Consider the following 27653-nt stretch of genomic DNA (forward strand, 5'->3'; position numbering starts at 1 on the left):
ATCGAGTTCCGATAAAAGGCATTTTGTCTTCTCAGAATCGGCGAGCTGGCATTCTAGAGTTTGATATACACCGGTATTGGGGTGGGGAAGAAGCATACTTTAGAGCATGATAAGACTGAAAGGGTTTTGGACAAGAATCACTCGACTACGAGAAGAGCGGTGCCCGCTGATAACTGTGAGGTTGCAAGCCAAACGATCACAGTGTATTAGCCAGCAATATCAAACGAAGAGTCTCCACCTTGCTTGTAGCTTCGCGTACGCTTCTCATCGAGTACAGACAGTTGCAATAAAGAGCCAAAAGCAGAAGTGCCGTTCCACATTTTCTTCAAACATGCGAAGTCACACGCCACTGCATTGAATATGTGCGAAAAAGACGAATTGACTTTATCGAAGAGGAAGAAGCTTGTTGTAAGGAGAAAGCGACCTTTTCTGCTTCTGCGTATCGCTTTTAATTTGGCGCAAGACACTTTGTGAGGCTAATCGAGAGTAATTGGCTCTTCGCGTAGCTCCGTTGAGTTCTCGACGAACAGCGGTAGAATCGAACGCATTGTAGGCGCGCCTTGAGCTCTTGCCGCTCACTTCGTTCAGCATTGTGCGCTCATGAAAGGGGAGTCGAACATGCTTGTTAAATAGGGTGCCCGTGATGCGGCCGTCTGAGCGGCCTTTTCGCCAAGACAAAGCCCTGCGAGTACATGCGGGGAAGTAGTTCTTGAAAGTCATAAAGATGTACTGGAGAATCTGACGAGGAGTGGAAGAAGAGGGCAACAGAGGGTGGAAAATGAAGCATAACGCGGCGCTGCATGGTCTATGTGCCCACTACATTAACGTGGGCTGCTTCCATTATTTTCTTTTCGGTGCACTCATCACTTGAGTGCAACGGACACCCTTGTTCTTTTAATTGGATGTTTCAAAAATGTTACTCATCACTGAATCGTAGGTTTTACCTGCTTTTTTCTCTCTCCTCGATGCCAGGTGAGCCTAGCTTGCCTAGCGCTGCAGAGCCATTTTTTGCCAAAGCACTGAATTGTTGCCACAGTGGCAGGGAAATGACAGCGAAGACGCTATGGGGGAGGTGAATGGGGGGGGGCAATGGGCGCTCCGCCCGATATGCACAGCTGAGCTTTTCACAAGAAAACCGGCTGCCGCTCTACGGGGGGGGGAGGTAAATCCTCATGTTTCCCTGTGCCGTTTGAGCACGCAGCCTCAAGCTTTCCAGCGCGTTAGTGAGGACCGTGCCGCGTCTGCGAAAGGGCGCACTTTATAGGCGCGAGCAGGCATGAATTGCTTGAAGACATGTTGACCGTGCCCTTTGGCTTGCAACTGCACGGCGCTTCTCGGGTATGCGCCCTGCTCGTTTTCGCAGTTTCTCTTCCGCATTCGCCTCCTCCATTGCGTTGCTTACGCCAATAAGTTGCGCAGCTTCTCCCTGGCCAAACAAGTCTGCAGCTAGCGTGCGTTATTTCGATGCAGAGCAGGGGCAGATAGTGGATCACGAAGTTAATCAGCTCCCATTACACCCTCCCCCTACTCTCAAGGCAAAGCGTCTTTTACTTTCTCAAGCTCAGCACGCTTCTGCTTTCCCTATCGCATCTTCTTCCTGTGCTGGATTACGTGGATCCTCAGTTACTCAACTCCACCTTCAAAACAGGCTCGCAGCTTTCCACTCGCCATCCTTGGCATTCGCTATAGGTGCCAAGAGTGCCGTCAAAGTCATCAACGTCACCTTTCCTCATCACTTCGGTGCCCCATTAGAGGATACCGAGGTCTTCATCGGTGGCTCTGTGACGACACAGGCCGCGCCCCATAAGAGCGAGTAAGCAACTGTACAGGCGGCCGAGTAGCAAGACCATAGAGTAGAAAGGGCCCGGATGCCGTGCCCGTTACGATCACCGTAGGCAAGCTTTGGGAAGACAATCTTAGCATCGCTGATTTGCTGTTTTCCGTTTGTGGTGAGCGGTGAGGGTCATATGCGTACGCCTGTCAGTGAGTTTTTGCTAAGTGGCTTTCGCGAGACCTGAATACCAGCGATAACTGCGTTTGGCTGTTCTTGCTAGGCCAGGGTAATAGTTAGCAGGTATATACCTCTGCCCTTGTGTGCATCGTTTTGCATTGCGGCTCAAGCTCTCCGCACCAACGGTAACTGAGTGGGCTCTGATACGTTCAGTCTGTCCCCTCTAGCAAAACCCCACCACCCTTGTTGGCGCCTCTCCACAACTGACTCGGGTAGGCTTCGCATTTCTCGCTGGTTTTACCCGAAGCTTAGCTATGACCTTTGCTTTTTTCTTCTTCGACTTTTCCCTCTTGATATCTGCTTCTGTGTCTGAAGCTTCACCCACGCGACATTCGTTCAGATCATTAAGTACTATTCACAGCCCAAATGAATATGGAGATCGGCCTCAAGTGCGCCTACGCTGCACTTCTTGTTGTATTTCTTTTTTTCACACACGAGTCACCCAAAGCAACCGTCGGCACCACTACCGCCTCAAGCCGCTCCTCAAATCCTCGGATTATTCTGAACACCACAAGACTAGACTATGGGTACTGCCACTCCTCCCCCGTGGAGATCGATGAGTGGACTGTATCGCTGCTGGATGTCCTCAACCGTGTTACCGTGTCACCTTACTTCCGCTACTTCAAGGTGAACAGCGCAAAGCCGTGCCCTTATTGGGCAGTGAGCCTTTTGTGCACCAGTGCCGAAAACACCTGCGACGTATGCAAATGCGATGAGAACTCTATCCCAGAAGCTCTACGGGCCAACGAGGATATGAGCGAACTTAACACGCCTGATGGCAGCGTCACACAGTTACTGCAAAAGCCTTCGAACCTGGATGAGTGGGGAGATTGGTTAAAAGCGGAAGACGGGGCGGAGTACGTGGATCTGGTATCTAATCCCGAGGGCAACACGGGATACTCTGGCCCTCTCGCAGCGCAGGTGTGGCGCGCCATCTACGCTGAAAACTGTTTGTTGTCGGACATAGGTGAAACTTGCCAGGAGGTATCCATCCTCAAGACGCTCTTGAGTGGGCTACACATGTCCATCAACATCCACGTCTGCACTAGCTTTTACAAGGATCCTAAGCTCACTTCACCACAACACAATGCTGGAATTTACAATAGCCCAAACATTTCTTTCTATCCGAACTGCGAGATGTACAACAGACGTATTGCGCCGTTTCCAGACTATGTAGGCAACCTATATATACTTTATCAGTTCACTCTTCGCGCCCTCGCGAAGGCAAAGCTGCTCTTCACAAGTGACGTCAACATTTTCAATACGGGTGCAAACGGCGAGGCAACTCGCACCGATCTGGAGCTTCATGAGAACATCAAGGAGCTCTTCAACTCGCGCCTTATCTGCTATCGCACCTTCGATGAAAGCGCTTTTCTGGAATCTGAGAAGGGTCGGTCTCTGGTTCCACAGTTCAAAGCGATGATGCTGAACGTTTCACGTCTAATGGACTGTGTGACGTGTGAGAAGTGCCGCATCTGGGGTAAGTTGGAGACGAAAGGCATTGCAGTAGCTATGAAGGTCATAATGAACCCCAATAAGGAGCTGATCACCTTAGATAGATCTGAAATGGTGACTTTGGTGAACCTGGCTCGGCAGTTAGCGTTTTCGGTGCGCAATGCACAGCGACTCGGCACTGTGTGCAAGAACGATGCTTGAATGGGAAGGGTTGCAAATCTGCCTCTTTCAGATGGACCGGGTATCTGTGAGTGTTACACCCCTTCTTTCGACTAAGCATGTTTGAATCAGAACTCTTTGGCTATCGAGTGCCTGCAGGCTCTTATTTTTTTCTTCGAGCATACAGTGCATGAGGTTTCATAGCTGTGAACTTTGTCTCGGCTTTACGTATGGGCTGTAATCTATCTTCGATTCGTTCCTTTCCTCTTGAACTTGTGTCCTAGCAGTGAGAAACAGATGAGGTAGGGAGTGAGCAAATGCGCTTCTTGCCTGGCCTACGCATACATGCATCTCAGCTACCCCTGCGTTCGCTGCCAGAATCCACAATTGGAAGCGGTCTCTGCCTTGCTCTCACACCTTTGTGCCATTGGTAGCACTTTCGTTGTTTCTCTACCTTCTTAACCTCCTCACGTCTTTCCACTGACCAACGCTTCTGACGTTAGTGCAGCTTTTTTCTCCGTCTTCCTTCCTTTGCCTTTCAGCGGCTAATCCGACTGCTCTAAAAGTCACACGCTTTCGAGCTGTGCAGCAAAATAGACTTGAATGACACCATAGAGACTTACTCTTCCACTGCTCACTTACAGCATGCCCGGTGGCGAAGATGGAACAATGTGTCGGTCCTCCCACAAGCCCACTGCCCCCAACTTCGATGAGACCCAAGAGGATCAGTGGAGATTATTAAGGGAGGAAATACTTCAGTCTGGCGAGGACGAAGATATCCCACAGTCCGGCGACCTTGCCATTCCGCATCTCCCCTCGGCGAAAAAAGCAGCAAAACGACTGAGGAAGCCCTCATCAGCCACAAGTCTGACACCAAAGCCGAGGCAGCAGACACTTGCCCAGTCTATGAGCGACATGGACATGGATCGTCTGTTGAAGCGGTACCGCATTGATGAGGATGCTGATGTCGCAGTGGATATCGATGTATCGCATCTGCTGCAGCAGCACGGTGATGCTGAAGACTATGATGAAGAACTGGAAGTAACCCTGACTGCCGACGAATTCCTAGCGAGGCTGGCGAGCGCAGATGCAGCGCCAGCAGGCAGCAGTGCCAAGGTGAAGTGCGAGGGTGAAGGCAAGATGACCGTGGTTGCATTGGAGGACGAGCCGCTCAAGTTTGAAGAAGACCGAAGCGCTAAGCCGCCTTGTCCTAGGCCGACACCGTCAGCTGGTGGTGGCGCGGGCTACCGCAAGGAAGAGACGCCAAAGCAGGGTATTGAGATCGCCGCAAACTTGGCACCAATGACAGAGGCAACGCAGCTCGTGATGCCAGTGGTCCCCTACAGGCCAGAGGAAATGACTGAGGGCCTTTTTTACTGGTTTGACGCTCGTGAGCAACCGTACACGCTTTCTATTGACCCAGGATCGCTGTTTCTTTTTGGGAAAATGATGGTAGAGAAAAACGGGCGATCCTCCTACTTATCGTGCTGCGTTCGTGTGCGAAATATGTACCGTAGCATTTTTGTTCTACCGAAAGAGGGCTCATCACAGCAGGATGTCGTGAAGGAAATCAATGACATCTGCCGCAACCAGGGAGTTGAGCAGCGCCGCATCAAATTTGTGGAGCGCTACTACGCTTTCGAGGAGCCGGAAATCCCTCACGAAAAGACGTGCTGGGCAAAGCTGCGATACCCTGGCCGCTACCCGCCACTGAATGCGAAGGGACCGTTTCGGCACATTCGGGTAATCATGGGCGCGTCCACGTCTCTCCTTGAGCTATTTTTGATCAAACGAAAGCTGAAAGGACCCAGCTTTCTCCGCATCAGTGGCCTGGCCGCGTCGGCGAGTCGCGTTTCGCACTGCGCTCTTGAGTTTAGTGTCGAATCTCCGAAGAGCGTCCGAATCGAGGACACAAGGCTGCCGGTTCCGCCGTTTACGCTAGCAAGTGTTCAGATACATGCCCAGCTTGATAGCAGAGGCGCCTCCAATGAGATTCTAATCGTATCTGTCGCAGTCTACAAGGACGTCAATATTGAGAGCAGGGTCTGCTGCATTCCTGACACTATTATGACTGGCGTGCGCCCTGCCTCAATGTCCGCCCTTTTGCCGATCGATCTGGAAAGTTACTGCAACGCCAAAGGTCTGCCCGGCGTGCGTCGCTTCGCTAACGAGCGCGCGTTGCTCGACTGGCTTGCAGAACAACTCGGCAAAGTCGATGCGGACATGATGATCGGCCACAACTTCCTCAGCTTCACGCTGGACACGCTTCTCCGCCGATACCAGGAGCTGAGCATCTCCTCGTGGTCTACCATTGGCCGCCTAGACTTGAAACGACTCCCACGCTTCCAGGGTACCGCACCCAACACGAATCAGGGAAAGGAGACGTGCATCGGGCGACTTGTAGTGGACTCCTACTTGCTCTCGCGGGAGCACTACAAGACGGTGAATTACAGGCTGCTGTCGCTTGCAGAGCAGATGCAACTACAGGGGATTACTAAGGGCAGCAACAAGTTCGAACCTGGGATCTCGGTACTCACACCGACAACATTGTCGATATCGCGCGAGATCTACGATGTGCTGCTGCAGGTGTGCAACTGCGCTGTGCTATCCACGGCTGTCATCTCGCATCTAGATGTGATTCGACTGACGAAGCGCCTTACCACCATTGCAGGGAACCTGTGGAGCCGTACCCTGCTTGGTGCCCGCTCCGAGCGTATCGAGTACCTCCTGCTACATACGTTCCACGACCTCAAGTTCATTACCCCTGATCGCCATGTGCAAGAGTTTAAGCGGGGCCGAGACGACGACGAGGAGGATGGCAAACGGAAGGCCAAGTACCAAGGCGGCATGGTGCTCGACCCCAAATGCGGCCTGTATTCGGATTACATTTTACTTCTCGACTTCAACTCATTGTACCCATCTCTGATTCAGGAGTTCAACATTTGCTTTACCACCGTTGATCGCGAAAATAGGAGTGAGGTTGATGTGCCACCACCGGAAAACCTTATCTGCGCCTCATGCACCGCGGCGGGCCTCTCCTCACCGTGCTTGCACAAGTGTGTGCTGCCGAAGGTGATCAAGAGTCTTGTAGACAGTCGCCGTGAGGTGAAGCGGCTTATGAAAGCGGAGAAGGACGTGAACAGCTTGGCGCTTCTGGAGATTCGCCAGAAAGCGCTGAAGCTGACGGCTAACAGCATGTACGGCTGCCTCGGCTTCGAATACTCCCGCTTCCACGCGCAGCCGCTTGCCGAGCTTGTCACGCGTCAAGGTCGTCTGGCGCTGCAGAGCACGGTAGATCTCATCCCTCAGCTGAACCCCTCCCTGCGGGTGATCTACGGCGACACCGACTCCGTCATGATCCAGACAGGAATCAAGAACGACATCAAGGCAGTCAGGGACCTTGGGCTAGACTTGAAGGCAAAGATCAATAAGCGCTATCAGAGCCTTGAGATCGACATTGACGGCGTCTTTCGAGCTATTCTGCTGCTGAAGAAGAAAAAGTACGCTGCACTGACGGTAACGGACTGGCAGGAGGAGGGCAAGACGTACAAGAGGGAGGTGAAGGGGCTCGACATGGTGCGGCGTGATTGGTGTCCGCTCTCGAAGCATGTGTGCGACTCGGTGCTGAGTCGGGTCCTGAACGCGGAAGGCAGCGAGGACATTCTTGACTACCTTATGAACTACATGCGAGATGTGGCGCAGCAGGTGCGGGATGGGCGCTACACGCTCGACGAATTCGTCATCTCGAAGAGCTTGACAAAGGAGCCTGAGGCGTATCGCGGCAACGGCTTTCCTCACGCCACTGTCGCGCTGCGTATGAAGCAGCGGAGGGAACTGGTGCGTGTCGGTGATCTGATCCCGTACGTCATCTGCACCGGCGACCGGCTGACTGACAAAGCGTTTCACGTGGATGAGGTGCGGCAGAACAGCCAGTTGCACATCGATTCGGAGTGGTATCTCTCCGCGCAGATCTATCCCCCAGTCATGCGCTTGTGCGAGCACATTCAGGGCTTCTCCAACGCCCAGCTGAGTGAGGCGATGGGAATTTCCTGCCACACCGGCGCCAAGCTGGACGAGGATGAGGTGGATACGATGAACGACTTCTCGCACAGCTCCCTATTTCAGAGCCGAAACTTGGAGGAATGCTTCCCAACTGCCCTTCCGCTTCAGGTGGCGTGCACGCATTGCCGCCTCATGATCCCGATCAATCCGCATGCGCGGGTGCTGGAGGTGCTTACTGACCAGGAAAGGCAGCGAGACCGCTTCGACTTGTACGTGTGCGTCAGCTGCCGCAAGTCGCTGCCGGTGGACTACGTCGCCAACTGCTTCACCCAGACGTGCTACGGTATTATCCGGCAGTTTTACGAGTGCGGCGGGAGCGCAGCTGCCGTCAAGGCAGTGCGGATACAGTTTACGTACTACCGCGCACTGTTTGATGTGCCGCACGCTCCAGGCTGCCCAGCGCGGGTAAAAGATGCTCACTACTATCAAGCGCGCCGCTGCCTCGGCGTGGATCGCCGTTTGTACACGCTGGCGGAGGCGGCGGATCCGGCGGTGCAAGAGGTGGCCGACCCAGTCGACCCTCTCAACATTGCTGCCGAGACTATTTACAAGCGCATCGATCACCTGTTTGTTGATCTCGACTCACTCTTCGCCGGCATCTAAGTCGTGTGCACCGCCATATCACCTCTGCGCGTGTGCGAGGAGGGCATATGCGACCTGCGGGCAGATCTGGAGAGTGCAGTGGGCGCACACGTGGTGAGCGGCGGAGCTGCCAAGGAAAGTAAGGACTGAGCCAGGCGGGGCTGCGCTTTCGTTTGCTGAGGCACTACGCAGAGCGCGTCAGTTCTTCACGGCTGCCGATGCCGCTCTCTCATTCGGTGCCCTGCCACCCGCGCGTGCTAGCGAGCTAAATATTCTTCGTCGCAAGCCTCAGCGTATTTCCTGCATCTTGTAACCGTTGTGCGAGCCTTCGCTGCACCTCTCTATCCTCTCCGTCTCCCTCCCTCTCCCCCTCCCTCCTCCTTTGCGTCTTCGAAAAGGCAGACGAGAACGTGTGAGGTGTGTGACAGTGGCGACTTGAATCGCCCATCGTCCCATTCTAGTTTCGCCTTTCTTTCCCAGCCCCGTCGTCCTTTTATCCCTTCTCTGTAGGCGCGATGAGCACGTGTGTACACACTATGAGTGAGAGTGTGTCGAAGAACAATTCGATGTGAGTCTGCGCAACATGAATGAGAGCCCGAAGGAAGGAGATGGGTGGGGCAGGAGACTGCCGTCGTCGCAGCGAGATCGTCCAATACAGTGCAGCATCTCCTTGGGTCAGTACCATAGCTCATTCGGATGAGCGTGCATCATCACATGTGCTCTCCATATGAGCCTGGCTGGGGGTCCTGAGCAGCGGAACACACATTTTCGCTGTGTCGTTTGTTTGTTCTTCCGGTGCTGGATAGCTCCACCGAATGCATATAATTCTCTGCAAGCACGAGCATAGAAGTGAGCAGCGTGATCTCTTAAGCTTGTGTTTCGCGTGTGCCGTGAGTCTTTCTCTGTGTCGCTTTATCAACATGTTGTTTCACTTGAGACGACGCGTTTATCACCTCGCTAGTGAGCTCACCAGCTAATCCGGGGCAGAAGGGAGAAGTAGGCGAGGGCAGCGGGAAGTGGAGGCTGTCAGTGCTCTTCGAATGAGGTGACACAACCACTTGAAGTTAAATCCTTCTTCTGAGGCAATGGCGACTGGCGACGAGAAGAGCCTCAGCTCTCCAATACGTGCTCCTGCCTCCCTCCCTCGTCACGCGTAGTGCGTGAGGGTAGAAGAAAGGCGCAGACCTCTTGTCCTTGTCGCTCTGCCAGCCAGTACAACGCTGCCGTCTCTCCGTTTTCACTCCTTATTGCGCCTCGCTTTCGGCTCTTTAACCTGACACGGACCATAGTCTGAAGGGCGCAGGCACGCGCGGCTATCTTTCGTGCCATGGGTTGTGTGCAGGGTGATCTCAAAATGCCGATGCCTCTCGCTGCTTGCATTCTCTGCTTGCATTCTCTGCTGTGCCTGCCGCTGCTGATGCTGTGCGTGTTTGTGTGTGTGTATGAAGAGGAGGGCTGGGCGGCTAACCTGCTTTCCTTCCGCATCTTGCGCACACAGTGCCGCTTTCCTCTCGTGTCTCTTCTTGTCTTCGTACCCTTCTCTCTCTTCGCCTTCTCTTTCTTCGCCTTCCCAATATAAAAGTGGCCTGTCCAAGTTAGCTGTTCTTCCCATATTGCAGCTCAGAAGACGCGGAGCAGCGATTGCCTGCCAGTCTCCTTATTCACTCCTCACGGGCGCTATTGCGGAGGCTAATAAAAGCGGCAGGCCTTGACACAGCTGCTTGACCTTGCTTTCCTCCGTTCTGCTCGAGACGGGGTCGCTTCCGTCGCCATGCTGCAAAACCCGCGGATGATCGAGCGCCGCATGGTGTTCGGCGTGTGCGAGGATGTCAAAGATGGCCTGCATTACCTTGACGAAGACTATATTGCCTGGATCGCTGGCGAGAGTCTTGTGCTGTTCGATACACAGCAAGGCACACAGGAGCTCGTGCTGTGCACTCCCGGATGTGAGGGGGTGACGGCGATGGCCTTGGCTCCCAGTCGTCGCCTCTTGGCAGTGGCCGAGTCGGGCAAGGCTCCGTTCATCGTCATCTACCTCTTTGATCCCACTGCCTCTCCACGTATCAAGCGACGCTCCGTGCTGCACTTCTCTGACGTCGGCTCCCACGCGTTTGTCTCGCTCTCCTTCTCCCAGGACGGCCGATACCTCGTTGCTCTTGGCGGTTTCCCAGAATGGAAGCTGGTGTACTGGGACGTGGAGAAGCACAAGATGCTCGCCCACGGCACGGCACTAGAGAGCGCCATGCTTGCCAAGGATAATCGTCACCTCAAACAGTGCTCCATCTCCCCCTACGATGCCTCTCTCATCTGCGTCACGGGGCGGGGCTGTGTAAAGTTCTTCTCCTACACGGAAGGCCACCTGTTCCCAACCTCCGGCGGGGTGGAGGCGCCAGATGTGCACTACCTGGCCCACACCTGGATGATCGAGGAGGAAAGTCGACTCGTCGTGTCCACCGACAACGGAGACCTCCTGCTCTTCGAGCAGCAGCAGTATAAGCACCCCCTTCCACTGTCCCCGTCTGACGGCATCCCCATCACGGCTTTGGCGTCCTACACGAAGGGGTTTGTCTGCGGTGGCGACATGGGCCTCATCACGCTCTTCGAGCGGACACTCAGCAAGGAGATGTACCGCAAGGTACGCACGTTCCGCTTTGCTGCCGAGGGAAAGTATGGCGCTACTACGGACTTGACAACGGCGTCGAAGATTGGCGCCGAGGTCCCTATCATTCGCGCCTTCACCTTCACCCCTCCTCCAGCAGAGGAGCTGCTTGCCTTCCTCACAAGTACAAAACAGATTTATGCGCTGAATGTGCCGAATGCGGACTTCACGAAGGCCGAGGACATGGTCTTTCAGCCGGTCGGGCAGCCTTTTCACACGAGCGGCATCGTTTCGGTAGACTTGTGCGTCCAGCGGCCGCTTGTCGCTACGGCCGGCCGTGACGGCAGCGTGTTTCTGTGGAACAGCATCACCAACGTGGTGGAGATGCGCAACTACTTTCACGAAGAGATTGTCAGCATGGCAATGCACCCATCCGGATTGCACATGATCATTGCCTTTACAGATTCGCTGCGCGTATTCAACGTGTACCAGAAAGAGTTGTGCGAGTTCAAGCGTATCGGCATCCGAAACTGCACCACGTGCCGCTTCAGTCACGGCGGGCAGTACTTCGCCGTCGCCAGCTCCACCATAATCCACGTCCACTACACGTACACTTGCGAACTGCTTGGTCACCTGCGCGGGCACAACAGCAAAGTGCGCAGCCTCAGCTTCGTGCCCCCGGATGACACGCGCCTCATTTCGTCTGGGGCCGACGGCGCCGTCTTTGAGTTTAGCCTGTGTGATTTCCACAAGGTCCGAGACAGCGTCACAAAGGCCGTCACGTACTACTGCGGCGCGGCGGATGTGCACACTATCTGGGCTGCCGGAAACGATCGCAAGATGCGGCAGATGGACCGAGCCACAATGCTGCAGACGATCGAATACAACCTGCCAGACGCGTCGATGCGGTGCATGCTGGTGAGTCAGTCTCTTAAACTCCTCTTTGGCGGCTTCGAAAACGGCACCGTCCGTGTGTTCAACACATACCTCGGGGAGAAGCTGAACGGACCGGTGGCGGACCGAGGCGGTGGCGGTGCCGGCGCTGTAGGGGTTGGAGGCAGCGGCGACGGGCATCACGGAAATCCGCGCATCATAACGGCGCCACGGGACATCACCATCGAGTCGCACGCCACTCACATTGGCATGGTCACGGCCATGGCTCTCTCGCACGATGAAGGCTTGCTCGTCACTGTCGGCGAGGACGGAATGGTAGTCTTTTGGGATGTTGTGGCTCCGCATCGTGGGTCTGTGAAGCAGCTCGAGTACACGACAGAGCTCCTTGTCGATCGCCGTGACCTAGACGCTTCCAGGCAGCTCCTGCAAAGCCTCGCCGATCAGGTGAAGGACCTGCAGCAGCGCATGGCGCAGCAGAAGCTGAAGAAGGAACGGCAGCACGAGGAGCAGATCGCCCAGCTTGACCGAGAGTACCAAAGTGAGATGCAGAAGCAAAAAGCAGAGATCGCCGTGCTGCACGCGGCCAAAGGCGAGCAGGCCATCCGCTTCACTGAGTTCATGGCGGAGATGGAGCAGAAGTCGGCCCAGGCGCTCACCCAGACCGAGGACGACTACCGCTGCAAGATCGAGTCACTCAGTAGCCGTGCCGATCAACTGCGCCACCTCATTGCGGAAGCGGATGCGACACACGCACGTGAGAAGGCGCTCTTGCAGGGCGAGGCGGAGGCCCAGCGCCGGATGGACAAGCAGCGGCAGCAGAAGGAGCTCTACGCGCTGGATGAGGAGCAGCACCGCATTGCGGCCGAGAAGGAACGCAACGACACGGAGACAGAGGCGATGTGCGCCATGATTGAAGAGGACAACGACACGGAGATCGTGAAGGCAAAGGAGAACTACGAGAAGCGTCTCCGTGAACAGGAGGAGGAGGCGGCGGTGCTGCAGTCCGCCAACAACGTGCTCCTCTCCAAATTGAACCTGAGCCGTGCTGAGCTAGAGGCCAAGATGGCCGATGTCACGGAGAAACTGCGGCAGCAGACGGTGCTAGAGTCGCACATCGACTCGGCCAAACGCGACATCGAAGCCCTCACTAATGAGGTGCGGGAGCGAGGGGAGACGATCGCCGAGAAGGACCGCCGCATCCAAGAACTGCGTACCAAGAACCAGGAGCTGGAGAAGTTCAAGTTTGTACTCGAGTACAAACGCAAGGAGCTGAAGATGCAGATTGAGCCAAAGGACAATGAGATCGGTGCCTCCAAGCTGAAGCTGGAGCACATGGAGGCCGAGACGAGCCAGTACGAGCTGAGCAATGAACATCTGGTCTTGCAGATCAAAAGCCTGCGGCAGAAGCGAGCGGCCCAGCAGAAAGAGCTCGACAGCATCGCGGCGCGCATAGCCGAGGCCAAGTCGTTTCAGGGCCGCATGTGGGCAGAGATCAGCGACACCTACAACGAGTATAAAATATCAAAGGACAAGAAGCGGCTCAAGATGATGGCGAAGACGCTCTACGAAAACTACACGGATGGGCGAAAACCAGCCAATCAGGGTCCGTTCACATCTGCTCGAACCGCCACGGATGAAGTCAAGGACTACCACCGCGAGCGCGACCATCTGGAGGGCAACCTGGCAAGCCTCAAGAAAAAGATCGCCAAGGACGAGGAGAACCATCGCGTGGAGAAGCAGCGCATCACAACTGAGAACGTCATCCTCATCAAGGAGATTAACGATCTTCGCAAGGAGGCGCGCACGCTTGCTGCAAAGGCCGGAGTGGTGTGCCCAATCGACCCGAGTGGCGTCTCCGTGTACGACGAGGGGTACGCGCGGGAGATGAGTGTGCAGAAGGCCGAGATGGGACGACTGCGCGCAATAGTCGAGGGGCTAGAGGCCCAGCTGAAGGCGAAGGGGCTCCCTCTACCCGTCACCGACGCCTAGCTTGTATGTGGCCGGAGGCCGAGGGCACGCGCGCACCGGCCTCGAAGTAGTCGTTGTGTTCCCATTCGGCTCTTTCTTGCTCATCTCCGCGGGTGCCACCGCACTGAATTGCGAGTCGCTGACTCGACACGCCCCCCTCTAGCTCTTGAGGCGCTGGGACATTGCGCGCCCGTATCTTTGACTGCGAGGAGGCTGATGGTGCGTGTGGCAAGCCTGAAGTCGTCATGCGTTCTGTCTCTCTTGCGCCGTGTCGCGGAAAGCCTCCCGCTCCCCCTTTTCCGCGCTACTCTCTTCCAGATGTATCCACGATGGTACAAAGGGGCATTGGTCGGAGGGGTAGAGGGGGTGTGCTCACTGCGTATCCGCTCACGCGCAGCGCACTTCTTCGCTTCCCGTTTTTTTTTGTTGTGTGGTCGTATGACTGATGTACAGCAGTGGGAATGGGTGCATGTGCTTTATGTAAAGTTACAGTGTGTTGCTATCAGTCAGTGCCGCACGTGCTGCCATCTCGCAGTCAAGTAAGAGCCCCCCTCCCCCCTCCCACACATACACGCCAGCAACACGCACAGCAGGTGTTGAAGAGCGAATGTGTGCACAGAGAGTTCGCCATGTGGTTTGAGGTGTGTGTGTGTGTGGGGGGGGGAAAGGGTGAAGGAAGCGGCAAGTCTGTGAAACACTTAGTCTCGCGCTGAGCCCCCCCCCCCATGGCACTGTTGAGTACATTTCCAGCACGTGCTCTCCACTTTCGATGTACTAGAGAGGATGGGCATGTCTATTGTGTCTTACACGCAGCTCACTGCTTCGAGTGTATGTGCTTCGAGTGTGTGTGTCTGTGTGCAACTGCAGCATCTCCCACTGTTTCTTTTCTCTTTGTCTTTGACATGTGCCCTTTTTGGAACCACAGCGCTGCCCCTGGACCGATCCTTCGCTCCCTCACTATTCGCCCGTCCTCGTGATCTCGGCTACCCTCTCGCTCCTTTGTGCGAGTGATCTCGTACGCGTCTCTGCTTGCATACCTGAACGAAACCGCCAGCACCGCTCCCGGTTTCCTCACAGACCGCAGTGAAGGCGGCATACACGCACACAAACACGAGTGAGAAGGCCGTACTGGTAGAGAGGCGATGCTTTTCGGCACCGCTTTGTCGCGCTGTTTTGCCTCTCTTGCGGTGGCCTCGGCCTCCAGCTTCATGCAGACGCACCCGATGACGGAGACAGGGATTCGCGCAGGCGACCAGCAGGCGCTATGGATCGATGACACAGCGCCAGCGGCCAAGGCGCTCGATGAGCACATTCAAAGTGCGGCCTACAAAGAGCTGCACCGCCCAGCTCTGACCACGTCGGCAATGGGGCTCTTTGGCGGGGAGCCTGGATTTGAAAAGGCGCACCGCGTGTGGGTGGACCCTGATCGGCCCCACATGAAGCACATATACAATCAAACGCCACTGGCAAAGAACCTGCGCTACACCCGTTACGGCTACTTCAAGCGAGACATGCATCTGCTGGATATCGACAAGCTGGTGCGACATGCGCGCATGCTACCGACACCGAACCGACTCCTAACGGACTTTCTGTATCAGCGCGTGCCACTGCCGGACAAGAGCTGCGCGGCGATTCTACGCTATCAAAAAGACCAGTTGACGCTTGTGGCGGACTGGCAGCGCGTGGCAAGCTTCCAGTGCGCGGAGGAGATCTTCGAGCGGATGGTCGTGACGAACATACCGCCAGTCGATGTCGGGCCTGAGACGCACGCGGAAATGATCCGCTGCTGCGCTGTGTGCCGGGAGTGGGAGAAGGGCTGGGGTGTGTACCTGCAGCGTGCGCGAGAGATGGAGGCGGACGCTGCAGGTGACGCGGCCAACGCCTTCACACTCACCACGTACTTTTACGACGCGGTATTAGAGCTCTGTGTGGCGTGCCAGAAACCGTCGCACGGCATGGCCATCATGGCGGAGGTCATTCAGCGGCATCTGCGGCCGCGCCCCTCAATGCTGGCCAAGACGATGCTTCTAGTGTCGATGGCTGCTGAGGAGCTGCAGAAGACGTCCGCTACGCCGAGTACGTCTGCGTGTAGTGAGACGACGGAGGCTGCATCAGCTTCATCGAGCGCATTGCCGGAGGCTCTGGATGGAGTACCGGCTACCTGGGAGGCCTACACGGCTCGGGGCCTTGACACATGGTCGCTCTTTGACTTCTACTCCTTGAAGCGCAACAGCGAGTGCGTGGAGGCCTACATGCGCATGTGCAGCATGCTGAACATGCCCACCCTCGTTCTCGAGGCCCTCAGCTTTGCTGAGGGTGCACAGATTCGGGTCTCGCTGGAATGCTATCAGTGGGCACTCTACTCCATCCGCCACGTTCCTGGGATGGGGGACTTCATCATCGATGTGTTTGGCCAGCTGTCTCAGCGAGGCTTGACGGCGGACTACCTCCTCTTCACCACGGCATTCCTCGACTGTGCGACGCAGGCGGACGGCGAACTGGCGCTAGCGGTGTACGAGCAGTTCTTTGTGCACAGCGGCATCAACCCCACCCCGGAGATGACACTTCTCTTCTTGCAGGCCTGTGCGACGTGCGACAAGCCGACAGTTCAGATGTACACCAGCTGCGAGGCGATGATGCAGCGACTGGAGGAGGTCGGCAGCATCGTCGACAGCATCCTGCCCATATACGACCAGTGCATCGAGCTGGCGGCCCACGTTGGCGCCGTGAGCAGCGCCTTTGCTAAAGTGAAGAAGCTTGTCAGCTTTGGCAAGCCGTTGACAACGCGCATTCTCAACTCGCTACTGCTCGCCAACGCACAGTCGGCGGAGGGCTCGTTGAGCATGACCTCCGATGTTCTTCGACTCTACTCCTTGCTAGGCATCCCCTTCAACGATGATACGCTGACGTGCCTTCGCATGTGCCAGGAAGCGCACGGCACCTCCACTGAGGTAGACTCGTTCGCTGCCACCATTGAAGCTGCGCAAGCCGCCGCACCGTCCGGAGCACTCGGCGAGGATGCCGAGACGATGATAGCTGAGACGCCGCCGCACCGCCTGCGTCAGCTGAAGACAGAATGGCACCTGCGACCGCGTGACACGGTGTTGCGTCGCTTCGGCCAGCACACTAAGCCGAAGGGTCGTGAGGATGTCGGCAGCATGTTGGGTAGCACCGTTCCCTTTGGCCGCTCACCAGGCGAGCGGGCCGTCTAGGGCGGACGGGGCGAAAGCTCCTCATCGTCGTGGTGGTATGACACACACTACCGCTCAATGCTCACGACCAGTTGTGGCAGCCCACGCTTCACAATAGGCGGAGAGGGCGACAGGCCTTCTGGACTGCTCTCCCCAGGCCATCGCGGCATGTGCGTATGTGCGCACAGGTGCGTTGCTCCCTTCACAGCTTTGACTTCGTTTTTTCCGTTTTGTTTCCTCCCGCTCTGAACGTCTGTAAGTGGGTGGGGGCGAGTAATCACATGCGCACGCGCGTAGGGGGTGGCGGCTCTCGTGTGTTTCTGTCTGCCTCTTTGCCATTCGCTTCGCCAAGTCACCGATCTTCGGGATGCGGGTCGCGTCAGTCCGTCTCACCGGAGTTGCTCTCTCCCCTGTCTTTCCCATATACACATATGAAGGATGAGGAGCATCAGCTGCAGCACTGGCCCGCGCTACTCCGGCTGAATCGAGGGTGGGGCCGCCCTCGTCGCTGCAGTCTCACTCACTCGGCCCCAATCAGCACTCACATGGATGGGGTGGGGGAGTAGGCATCTTCAGTTAGTGGCAGTCATTGTGCCGCTCTGCTTTTAGTATCGCACCATCGCCTCACACACGCTTCCGTGCCGTGCGCAGACGCACCTGCGCACGTGGTCGTGAGTGTGGTGACGTAAGGAGAGCACAAGGTGTTTCACTAGACCTCCGTGAGAATGCACACGGCTTGGCATGCATGTGCATGTGCGCCTCTCCGCCTGCTGGTAGCCACGCTGACTATTCTTCGCATACAACTTCTTAAGCCTCTTCGCCTCCTGCCTACCCAACTCCCTTTCCATTAGTGCCGTGCCTCCCCTTTTTTTGTTCGGTCACACCATACTAAAGTGGCTGCGACCCCCCCTCATCGCCATAGAGACCCTTCCGACAGCGAAGCGGCTCAGGCACTGAACACCAGGAGGAATGGTGGGGGAATGCTGCGCTGGGACTGGCCGCAGACGTGGAGCCTCGAGAGCCGAGAGGCGATCCGCGTTGCCCTCGAGACATCCATTCGGGGTGCCATGGCGAATGGAGAGAGCAAAGTGGTCCGCGGCCTCGTTCACGTGGAGCTTCCAGAGATTGGCAGCACGCCACCGCAGGTGATGCTGACTGGCATCAGGGAACTATCGCTGGAGCATACAGCGCTTATGGTGAAGGTGCGATACGACGGCGAGTTCTCCCTCAAACTGCGTGGGCTGCAGGTGAACGTCGACACCGTCGGTGCCAATTCGACCTTGAGCAGCGACCTCAACCTCGCGATGCCCTTCTACTGCCCGCTGGAGATGACTCTGAGTGACATCCACGTGGATGGGGTCGCGTCCATTGAGGTATTTCAGGAAATCGAAGATGTGGCGGGAAGTGAGGGCACGTCGCTGCTGAGGCCGGGCTCTGCGATGGGACTTACCGTCACGTTGCGCACCAGAACGGCCACATCATTTTCGTCGCTGAGGCGACTGCCGCGTAGTGTACCTTCGTCTCTTTCAGCGACCCAGTCGAGCGTGACTCGAAGCTCACGCGCTGGCGGACATCCAAGCTCCGGCTACGGCGTGCTGCTCGGTGCTGGCGGACGGCGAGCGATGCGTCCGCCAGAACTGGTTCCGAGCAGCCGTGTATCGGCTGTTCCTTCTGCTCTCGCTTCTCCACAAGGGAGTCCTGCTGTGAACATAGATGCCGCGGGGATGGGCAGCAGCGGCACTCGCAGCAGTGCAAGTCTCTCGGCGGCGCCAAGTCCACCACGGCACTCTCTTATCGACTTGATAAGCAAGTGCGCCGTCGTGAAGAAGCGCCGCATTAAGGTGCAGCTCTTTGGTGATCCCATTAAGCGCTACAGGGTGGAGTCGAACCTTGTAGCGGTGCCAGGGGCAGGGAAGAAGGTGGAGGAGCACATTCAGCGTATGCTTGAACCCATCATCGAGCGCCTAATGACAGAGGGCGTCACGATCGAGCTCCGCCCGTGAACACACAGGGCGAGCATCGCCAATTCGTCCGTCTGCGCGCAGCTGAAGGCCGCGCTTCAGCATCTTGGGCCATGCGGGCACGGCCAGCCATACTTTTTCCTCTCTCTGCTCTCGCTCTTGCTCAAGCGCAGCCGTCAGCTCTCTCGCGTCAAAGACAGGACATGGTAGAGTAGTGCGACGCAGGCCCTTCACGGCCCCCTCTTCCCTCCTTCCCCATGGGCCCGCTGTCTCTTTCTCTTTGTTGTGCTGTCTTGATATCCTCTCTGGCCCATGGGGCTCTCTGTTGCTCTTTCACGGAATGTGTGTGCGCTTCCTTTGCCCCGCTCCTTGGAAGGCGCGGATCGGAGGGAGCCATCGTGCGATTCCGGGTGCTTCTATGGATGCATGCGCCGTTGCCAAGAGGCTCACTCGTCTCAGTCGCGCTTCTTCACTTGTGCTGCCAGCTGACGGTGGTGAAAACGTAACGAATAGCGGAGGCACAGCGGCGGAGGGCAGCAGGGAAGGGGTGGGCGGGAGGCTCACCGTGAGAGCTGATGGGCTGCGTCTCATTCCTCGGATGTCTTTTGCTTCTCGTTTCTCCTCTTCTCTGCGGCTGCGGACATGGAGAGAGTGGCGACCGAGAGCGGCCTTGCTGCGGGGATGTCCTGTGGGACCTGATGCTGGCCCCCTCCCCTCCCCTCCCCCATGATCAGGTCCCCTTGGAAACGTCGCTCTCTCTCTCTCTCAGCTCTTCCGCGTCAGTCGCTGCCGTTGCTTCATTTCTTTTTGCCATTGTTACCGTTGCCACCGCCGTCGTTCGCAAAGGTCTGAAGCAGTGCCCTCTTAAAGACTGTGCAAGGAACTTGAAGCGTGCCGCAGGTGCCGGAGCCTATCTTTGAGCTCTGTCCGCTTTCACCTGTGGCCTTTTCTACGACCGCTGCGACCATTGTGGCTGTTGCATCTGCTCCTCTCGTTTTTGTGTGGCACCGCAACACGCGCACACATCCGTGCAGCTTCCTACACACATATATATATATATATAGTCCGTGTAAGTTGGAAGGAGCTCTCGTTGGGAATAGAGGAGCCCCGTACCTCAATAGATAGGAGAGGGGCGGGGAAGCGCTCAGGGGTGCGTATTTGTGAGAAGATCTTTTCTCGGCTCTTCTAATGCTCCTCTTCCGCTGAGGAGAGGGTCCCTTTTGCGCGCCACCGGCACTGATGCACATCACTCTCTGTCATTTTTTCGATCTGTGCGACGCTCGGCGTTGTTTGGTGCTGCATGTGCACAGTAACGGTGCAGCACACCGCATTCAGTGCCATCGACCTGTGAAAGCACGCGCACACACACACATATATATATATCCGTACTTGAAGTAGGTGGTTCAGAGGTGTAGATGCGGGGACGCTCTTGTATTGCAGTGCTTCTTGCCGCCCTCCGCTTTCCCACCTCCGCAGTTGACACGACGCTTGTCGCCGCCCTTTCTCCTGTCTTGTGTATTCGACGTGCAGCACCAAGGCTTCCCCGCAGCTCAGTTACAGCGGCGCTGCTCACAGTTCCTGCAAAGATCACGCTCCCCTGCTCGCGATCTCGTCCCCCCTCCCGCTCATGAACGCTCAGGCAGACGGTCTGTTCTCACCTCACCCTCCAGGCTCCTTATGTTTTCAGTGATGAGATGCTCCTGTGCCACATGTGCTCCGACTTGGCTCTTTTTAGTGCGCGCGCTCTCTCCTACCCCTTCTCGTGTGTCTATGTGTGCTAAGCGTGAAACGTACACACACATCATACCCAAGCACGCACCAGCGGCAGCAGGTGACGCAGTTCCACGCCGGTACTTCCCCTGATACACACACTCACAGCCCCCGCTAAACGCGCGCCTCTGCGTTTATGCTAAAGCGAATGTAGAGGCTGACTGGCCCGCCTTTTTCTCACTCGCGCACCCGTAGCGGTCCACTAAATGAAACCATCAAAGACGAATCGCACACGCACAGACGCCAAGCGGAAGGCCATATACCGTTGCGACCGCCCACCAGTCGCACTTTCTTTTCCTTGAGCATGGAGAGTCATGAAGAAGGTTCGCGGCTGCAGCGAAAGAGGGCGGCGGCGCAGCAGCGGCAGGACGCGCATGCCGCATGGAAGCGCGCCTTCTTCCAGGCAAGGCCACCGCCGCCTTCCATTGGCCGACTGCACCGGCGCCAGCACGGCATCACAAAAGACCGCTCGTGCTACAACGCCTTCAAGGCCGCACTAGCGCTAGCGAATCAGGAGAATGAGGACATGCGCCTTCGTGACGCCAAGGCGGATGCCTCGCTGCCATCCTCACCAACCCTCACGGCACATGCGGTGGCGACTGCGACATTCACGTGCTCCAAACAGGAGGCGTGGGCGGCTCAGATGAGGAGTGAAGGTGAGCGCCGAAACGTTTTCACCGACATCAACGTCCGCTCAGACCCCCTGCGCACCGTCGTCATGGCCAACCTGCATCCCGAGACGGTGGAAGAAGATGTGCGCCACTTTGCTGATCAGTTTGGTCGCGTGTTGAACGTGCGCATCGTACGCGACCGCAAGACCGGAAAAAGCCGCCGCTACGCCTTTGTAGAGTTCAACCTCGTTGGGGAGGCCCGCAAAGCCGTCCAGTTTCATCGCAAGAAGCGACTGAAGGGGTACTCGATCATCATTGACAAGGAGAGGGGCCGCACGGAGCCGGGCTTTCTACCAAAGCGGCTGGCGATGGCCTCGCGCTTCTGGGCCACCCCCGAAGCTGAGGCGAGGTCTGCTGTCTCAACCGAGATGGAGGCTGTTAACGACGCGCACTCTGCATCCTTGGGGGACAGAAGCGCGAAGGTTGCGTCCTCGATGCCAGAGGATGACGCGGACTTCCTCAACTCCATTTTGAACAGCTGAGCAAAGCGGCAACCCTTGACAGGGAAGGGTCCGAGCGCGTCGGTGCCTCATCGGGCTTTGCCCGCCACGTATCAGCTCGCGCCCCGGCGCGGCGCTCCTCAGGTTGCGGTCTTTCTCTCTCTACGTGCCCCGCTCCTAAGAGTACTGAACCTTCTAAATTCACCACAGGACACGATTCCTTGGCTCAGTCAAGGCCTTCCGCTTTCACGGGGGCTGGCGTATATGTGGCTGTACGGCGTCTGGCCGGGGGCTTGATGGAGGAAGTGTTGCCAGCGTGTCGTTTCTACGTGCGCTTTTTCAAGGGCTTAGTGTGCCTGCGTCTCTCGCTCATAGCACAGCCCGTGCCGTGACCTTCACCACGTCGGAAGCGGTGAATGTTTGAACGCGCGTTGCCCACAGACCTAACCGGCTCGCTTTCACACGCGCGCACACACCGGGCGGTTGCTCTTTCGCTTTTCTCTTCACCGCCACGCTACCGCCTCTTTCCCTCTCTCTCATCCGTTGTGCGCACGTGTGCTCCCTTCACGCTCGCCACTGCTTCGGGTGGTGCTTTAATGGACTTGGTTAACAATCAACTTTGCCCCTGACCCTCCCCTCACACGCAAGCACACGCACACACAAACACCTCGTACACTCCTGTAACACAGCTACGCGCCTCTACCGCTGAAATCTTCTCGGCCTGCTCGCCCTCTTGTAGCGACTCACACCACCTCTTCCAACTTCCCCCCCCCCCACACACACCCCAGCGCACTCACTCACGCGTGCGAGCGCAACACTCCCCGGCCGCGTGGCGCACCTGAATCTTTGACACTGCCTTACTCCTCTCACTCTCACCGACCCCCCTACCCCCTCCGCCAACGCGCTTGGCAGATACGACTATGCAGTACACGGTGGAGCAGATCAGATGTGTGCGAAACAACTACCTGGAGCCGCCGTACCCGGGCTTCTCTCTGGATGAAGTGGTGCGGCGGCGCCGGCTGACGCAGACGAAGCTAGTGCGCGGCGAGAATGCCTGGGTTGCGAAGGGCACCGCTCAAACGACGGAGGAGTGGGTGCAGCGACTGCTGAACGGCACGCTGAACAAGCTGACCGAGAAGAACAAGGACATCATGGTGGACAAGCTGCTCACCAAGGAGCTCTTCGCCACGGGGGATATCATGAACATGGTGGTCAAGATCATCTTCAAGAAGGCGCTTGACGAGCCAGAGAACAGTAAGCTTTACGCCGGTGTGTGCCACAGCCTCGCGTTATATGAGGCAACTGTTCTGCGTGATGGCCACAAGGGCGAAAGGCCCCAGTCGCAGCTGCGTGACGCCCTCATCAGCACGGTACAGTACGAGTTCCGCACCCTCTCCCAGGAGCTGTCAAAGATGGAGGACAAGTCAGAGGAGCAGCTCGAGTACGAGCGCTCTAATGTAATGCGACGCAAGCGGTCGAACATGCGCTTTATCGGTGAGCTGTACCTTTGCACAGCTCTGACGCACTCGACCATGTTCACCGTCATGGATCTGACGATGCGCTGCAGCGACGAAACGGGCTTCCCAAGCAGCGAGAATATCGAACTGCTCGCTGCGCTCCTCAACACCATCGGCGATCGCCTCGACAAGAACCACAAGAAGACGCTGGACCGCTACTTCACCTCCCTCGAGAACTTCAACAAAAAGCCTGACTGCCCGTACCCGCCCCGCATTCGCTTCAAGATCATGGACCTGTTGGATCTCCGCAAGAGCGACTGGGGCTCAAAGCCAAAGCCCGTCAAGGCCGCCTTGCCATCAAGCCATGGGAAGGACAAGAAACATGCCGCTGCCCCTCCCCTGAAGAAAGTTGGCCGTGACCAAGGCACCACCGCTGCTGCTGCGAAAAGCTGGCGTGACGCTGCGACGACCAAGGCAGGTCCAGCGCCAATACCTGCGCCCTCGGCTGCCAAAGGGCTGGAGGGACGCGGCACGTCGAGTGCAGTGCCGGCAGCTAGCACAACAGCCTTGTCCTCTTCAGCGGCGGTCACGACCTCGGCCTCTGCAGCTTCCGGTGCCTCGTTCCGCGGCGAGGCGTCGCCGCAGGCGCAACTCGTGAAGTTCGAGCTGCGCGTGCTGTCGATGTTCCAGGAGTGGGTGGCAGACCGTACGAATGACGTCATTCTCCACTGGGTGGATCAGTTCAACACATGCGACCGGTTCTTTGAGTCGGAGAGCGAGCTGTGCGTGGCGGTGGCGCAGGAGGTGATCCATTCAGCTTGCACGACCACCCGTAAGGACGCCCAGCGTGAGGCCTTCAGCTTCCTCGTTGTGGGCCTCTACATGATCGACACAGAGGTGTTTGACGGCTTTGCGAGTGCCCTTGCATCCGCCATCGAGGACGGCCTTTTAGAGGACGTACCAAAGTTTGGGGAACGCTTCATGAGTATGCTGCGCCTCACCTCCACTGAGCAGGAGACGCGGGCTGATGTGTACTTTGATGCGGCGAACGTGCTGCGCCTCACCTACAATCGGCTGGAAAGCCCCGACGACTACGCCGTGGAGACGCTCATGTCCTTTTGGGATCGCGTACCGCTGCCATCCACCGACGAGGAGAATATGATTCGCATGGATCTCGATGTCGTTTACAGCATCTGCAACCCTGAGGGTGCACAGGACGGGCTTGAGAAGCTGCTCAGTCGCATCATTCATTCTATGCTGCAGATGCAGCTAATGGACGTGGAGGTGCTGGACGAATTTCTCTGCCTGGACGTGGAGGAGGGACTGTGTGCCAAGGTTATAGCTGACTACAAAGGGCGCTTCCCCAAGTAATGCTGCTCTCCTACACCCACCTTTGCAGCGCGCTCTATGTTCTTGACTACATTGTGTGCGCGTCAGCGACGTGCAGACAGCAATGACGAAGGGTGCGGCGGCATGGCTAGTGGGAGGTCGGTGAAAGGTGGGTTGCCTTCTGGGGGTGAGTTGGCGCTTCTCTCGCCCTTTCCTTGGCATTGCCGATGCACTTGTCACATGCAACGGAGGAGGGGGGGCTGTGTGCTTACTGGAGTGTGGGAGCGCCCACGGGGCCGCGCACGCTTTTCTTTGTATGGGTCTTTTCTGCGTAATGAATTGCCTTAATCGAATAAAAAAACTGCATCCGCGCCCACCTTCTCTCACACCTACACCCACCCGAGGAAAGGCGAGGAAAGAGTGTGCGTGTGTGTCTGATGAGGCGGGCGATGCGTAACAGTGGCTTCTCTCTCTCTCTCTTCCGTTTAGTTTATGATCGCCTTCTCTGCTGTCGTGGCATCACCTCTCCCCCCTCCCGTCCCGTCTCCACCCGAAGACTACGCCACATGGGCAGGAAAAGAGTCAATGAAAACGAAAGGCAACGGGGTGTATCTGTGAATGGGAGGGGAAGGGGGGGGAAAGGGATTCGAGGAGTTGACAACGCGAGTGAAGCGGCGCCGGTGACGACAGGATCTTTCAGGGAAAGGGGGTAGGCGCACCAAGAGAGGCAGCACCTGCCCGCTAAGGATGGCATGCTCGCTCTGAGGGGTAAACCCGAGCAGATGCATGCGTGCGTACATGCGAGTTGGCGCACGTGAGCATTGTAGAGTCTGAAGACCTTTCTGTCCCTCCCTCTTGCCTCTATCGCTTCCTCGTCTTCGCTCGATCGACTGTATTGTCTGTGCCGTCTTTCAGCGCGCACAGCATCTGCGCTTTATCGTACAAAGTCCGACCCAATGCTGTGCTGCGCGAAGGGGCACACCGGTGATAACAATGAGCGATGAGGAGGATGGATGCATGGACCTTGCCTCAGACATTTTGCTGAGCTTACCTTACCGCGCCTCCTCCCTCTCGTGTCGTTTGCGCCGCGTCACTGCTGCCGTTGATGTGATTGTGAGTAACTTTAATTCTTCGTTTGCCCGCGTGTGTGCGTGCATGCGTGTGCGCCTATGTGCATCTTTGGGTGTCCCTTCCTGAAGTATCGCCATTCTGTCATTCTTCGTGCTGCGCGACGGGGGCGGAGGCAGGGCTACTGTACAGCACACCCGGTAGAGGGTGGCGAAAGGGGGGATGCCAACGCTGTGTGTGTGTGTGCGTGTGTTTTTTGGGAAGTGCGCTTCCCTATGCCACACGTTTGGCCATTCCGTCTTTTTTTGTTTTCAATTTTAGCGCGTGTGCTGTGTTGTTCTTGTGATGTCGTGCTTGTGCGTATGCCTGTAAGCCCAGACGTAAAGTAGTGCATCAAGGGGGCGTGCCGTACCCATGAGTGAGGCAGAGGCATAGGTGGATCAGATGCTGCATTATCGAGGAAGATGCCTTTTGGCAGCACTGTCGGGCGCGAACGGCTCTCTCCACTCTCAAGAGTGCGGTCAGCACTACTGTGTGTGCGTGCGGGTTGGTGTGCTTGGGCACGCCTCGCGAGCTCATTTCCATTCACGCATTGCCTGCAACTGTGATGGTGCTTACTCGACGCGCTTTCTTCCTCGCCTGCTCGTTTGGCTCTCACTGTCTCCTGCATGGAAACGACCGTCCTTACCCCTCCTTCTCTCATTGCATCCATCGCATGCACGCGGGACCTCTGCGCATCGACACCGACGTGAATGCTCACCATGGCCCCCGAATGCTCGACATGCACCTCCAGCACTTCGTCCACAGGGCCCTCACGCAGATTCGCTGTTCGTTCGCTACGCACTGTCGCCTTTTCTATCGCACGGGTGCCCCTGTTTTGAATTTTTCTAGTCTTGGCGTGCGCGTGACGTCTTTGGGGCACCCTTAGCTGACTTCGCAGGCCGTCTCAACACCTCTGTCTTGCCGCGATCGTCAACTCTTTCGCTTATCGCACTCCATCTGCCACTGGGCGTCCCCCACCGCCTAAGGGTCTTCACACACGTCGAGCTCACCAGCGCCCTACCAACAGCCTTCGCTGCTGCCGCTGTTACCTGCCTCACGGCTGTTTGTTCTCTCTTCTCTCCTTCCGTCTTGGCGATGTCGAAGCTGCTGCAGAAGATTGCCATCGGTGCGATGGCTGCCGGCCTTAGTGTGTACAGCTGCTGCTTTGTTGTGTACCCCGGTGAGGCGTGCATTCTTTACAACAAAATCACTGGGCTAAAGAATGCCGTGTACGGTGAAGGCTTGCAGGGGCGCATCATTGGCCTCGATGAAATTCTGCGCTTCAACGTGCGGGTACGCCCACGCACTCTGCAGACAATGACTGGAACAAAAGACTTGCAGATGGTCAACGTGCGGCTGCGCGTTCTTTTCCGCCCGATGGCTGACCGCCTGCCGCAGATCTATCGCACGTTTGGTGTCGACTACGACGAGCGCATCCTGCCCTCCGTCAGCAACGAAATCCTGAAGGCGGTCGTCGCAGAGTACAAGGCGGAGGAGCTCATCCAAAAGCGCGACGCCGTCTCCGCACGCATTTACCAGCTGATGCAGGAGAAGGTGAATCAGTTCGGTCTCATCATCGAAGACCTCTCGCTAGTGGACATCCAGTTCGGTGCCGACTTCATGACGGCGGTGGAGCAGAAGCAGGTGGCTCAGCAGGAGGCAGAGCGCTACAGGTATGTGGTGATGGAGAATGAGCAGAAGCGTCGTGCGGCCGTGGTGCGCGCTGAGGGTGAGGCGGAGTCAGCGCGCCTCATCTCCGAGGCCATTCAGAAGTCGGGCTCTGGCCTACTGGAGCTGCGCCGCATAGAGGCAGCGGTAGAAGTGGCCAACCAGATCGTGCCCATGCAGAACGTTACCTTTGTACCGAAGGACACAGGCATGCTGATGAACATGTCGAGGTGATGTGCCCCGTGCTCTGCCCCCCCCCCTCTGTCGCTTCTCTCCTCTTTGTGCCCCAGATCAATGCCTCCGGTTGACTTTACTCGAGTTGCGCC

The 27653-nt window shown here is 56.9% G+C and overlaps 8 protein-coding genes across 8 annotated transcripts; all 8 read left to right on the top strand.

Moving 5' to 3' along the window:
* Window positions 1–2377: 2377 nt before the first annotated feature.
* LSCM1_05797 (uncharacterized protein) lies at window positions 2378–3667 on the top strand (the record flags this gene model as incomplete). The annotated part of the gene is made up of 1 exon (XM_067323236.1): window positions 2378–3667. One exon carries the CDS (start codon window positions 2378–2380, stop codon window positions 3665–3667), a length of 1290 nt encoding a protein of 429 aa, XP_067179871.1.
* Window positions 3668–4270: 603 nt separating this feature from the next.
* LSCM1_05798 (uncharacterized protein) lies at window positions 4271–8290 on the top strand (the record flags this gene model as incomplete). The annotated part of the gene is made up of 1 exon (XM_067323237.1): window positions 4271–8290. The coding sequence occupies one exon, from the start codon at window positions 4271–4273 to the stop codon at window positions 8288–8290; it is 4020 nt and encodes a 1339-aa protein (XP_067179872.1).
* A 1750-nt stretch (window positions 8291–10040) lies between these two features.
* On the top strand, window positions 10041–13751 carry LSCM1_05799 (uncharacterized protein; the record flags this gene model as incomplete). The annotated part of the gene is made up of 1 exon (XM_067323238.1): window positions 10041–13751. One exon carries the CDS (start codon window positions 10041–10043, stop codon window positions 13749–13751), a length of 3711 nt encoding a protein of 1236 aa, XP_067179873.1.
* A 1121-nt stretch (window positions 13752–14872) lies between these two features.
* LSCM1_05800 (uncharacterized protein) lies at window positions 14873–16942 on the top strand (the record flags this gene model as incomplete). The annotated part of the gene is made up of 1 exon (XM_067323239.1): window positions 14873–16942. One exon carries the CDS (start codon window positions 14873–14875, stop codon window positions 16940–16942), a length of 2070 nt encoding a protein of 689 aa, XP_067179874.1.
* A 959-nt stretch (window positions 16943–17901) lies between these two features.
* On the top strand, window positions 17902–18924 carry LSCM1_05801 (uncharacterized protein; the record flags this gene model as incomplete). Its single annotated transcript, XM_067323240.1, has 1 exon — window positions 17902–18924. The coding sequence occupies one exon, from the start codon at window positions 17902–17904 to the stop codon at window positions 18922–18924; it is 1023 nt and encodes a 340-aa protein (XP_067179875.1).
* Window positions 18925–20956: 2032 nt separating this feature from the next.
* On the top strand, window positions 20957–21805 carry LSCM1_05802 (uncharacterized protein; the record flags this gene model as incomplete). Its single annotated transcript, XM_067323241.1, has 1 exon — window positions 20957–21805. One exon carries the CDS (start codon window positions 20957–20959, stop codon window positions 21803–21805), a length of 849 nt encoding a protein of 282 aa, XP_067179876.1.
* Window positions 21806–22683: 878 nt separating this feature from the next.
* On the top strand, window positions 22684–24591 carry LSCM1_05803 (uncharacterized protein; the record flags this gene model as incomplete). The annotated part of the gene is made up of 1 exon (XM_067323242.1): window positions 22684–24591. One exon carries the CDS (start codon window positions 22684–22686, stop codon window positions 24589–24591), a length of 1908 nt encoding a protein of 635 aa, XP_067179877.1.
* A 2163-nt stretch (window positions 24592–26754) lies between these two features.
* LSCM1_05804 (uncharacterized protein) lies at window positions 26755–27561 on the top strand (the record flags this gene model as incomplete). Its single annotated transcript, XM_067323243.1, has 1 exon — window positions 26755–27561. One exon carries the CDS (start codon window positions 26755–26757, stop codon window positions 27559–27561), a length of 807 nt encoding a protein of 268 aa, XP_067179878.1.
* Between the last annotated feature and the right edge of the window lie 92 nt (window positions 27562–27653).

Source organism: Leishmania martiniquensis, chromosome 16, assembly GCF_017916325.1.
Source record: "Leishmania martiniquensis isolate LSCM1 chromosome 16, whole genome shotgun sequence".
Taxonomy (NCBI): Eukaryota; Euglenozoa; class Kinetoplastea; order Trypanosomatida; family Trypanosomatidae; genus Leishmania; species Leishmania martiniquensis.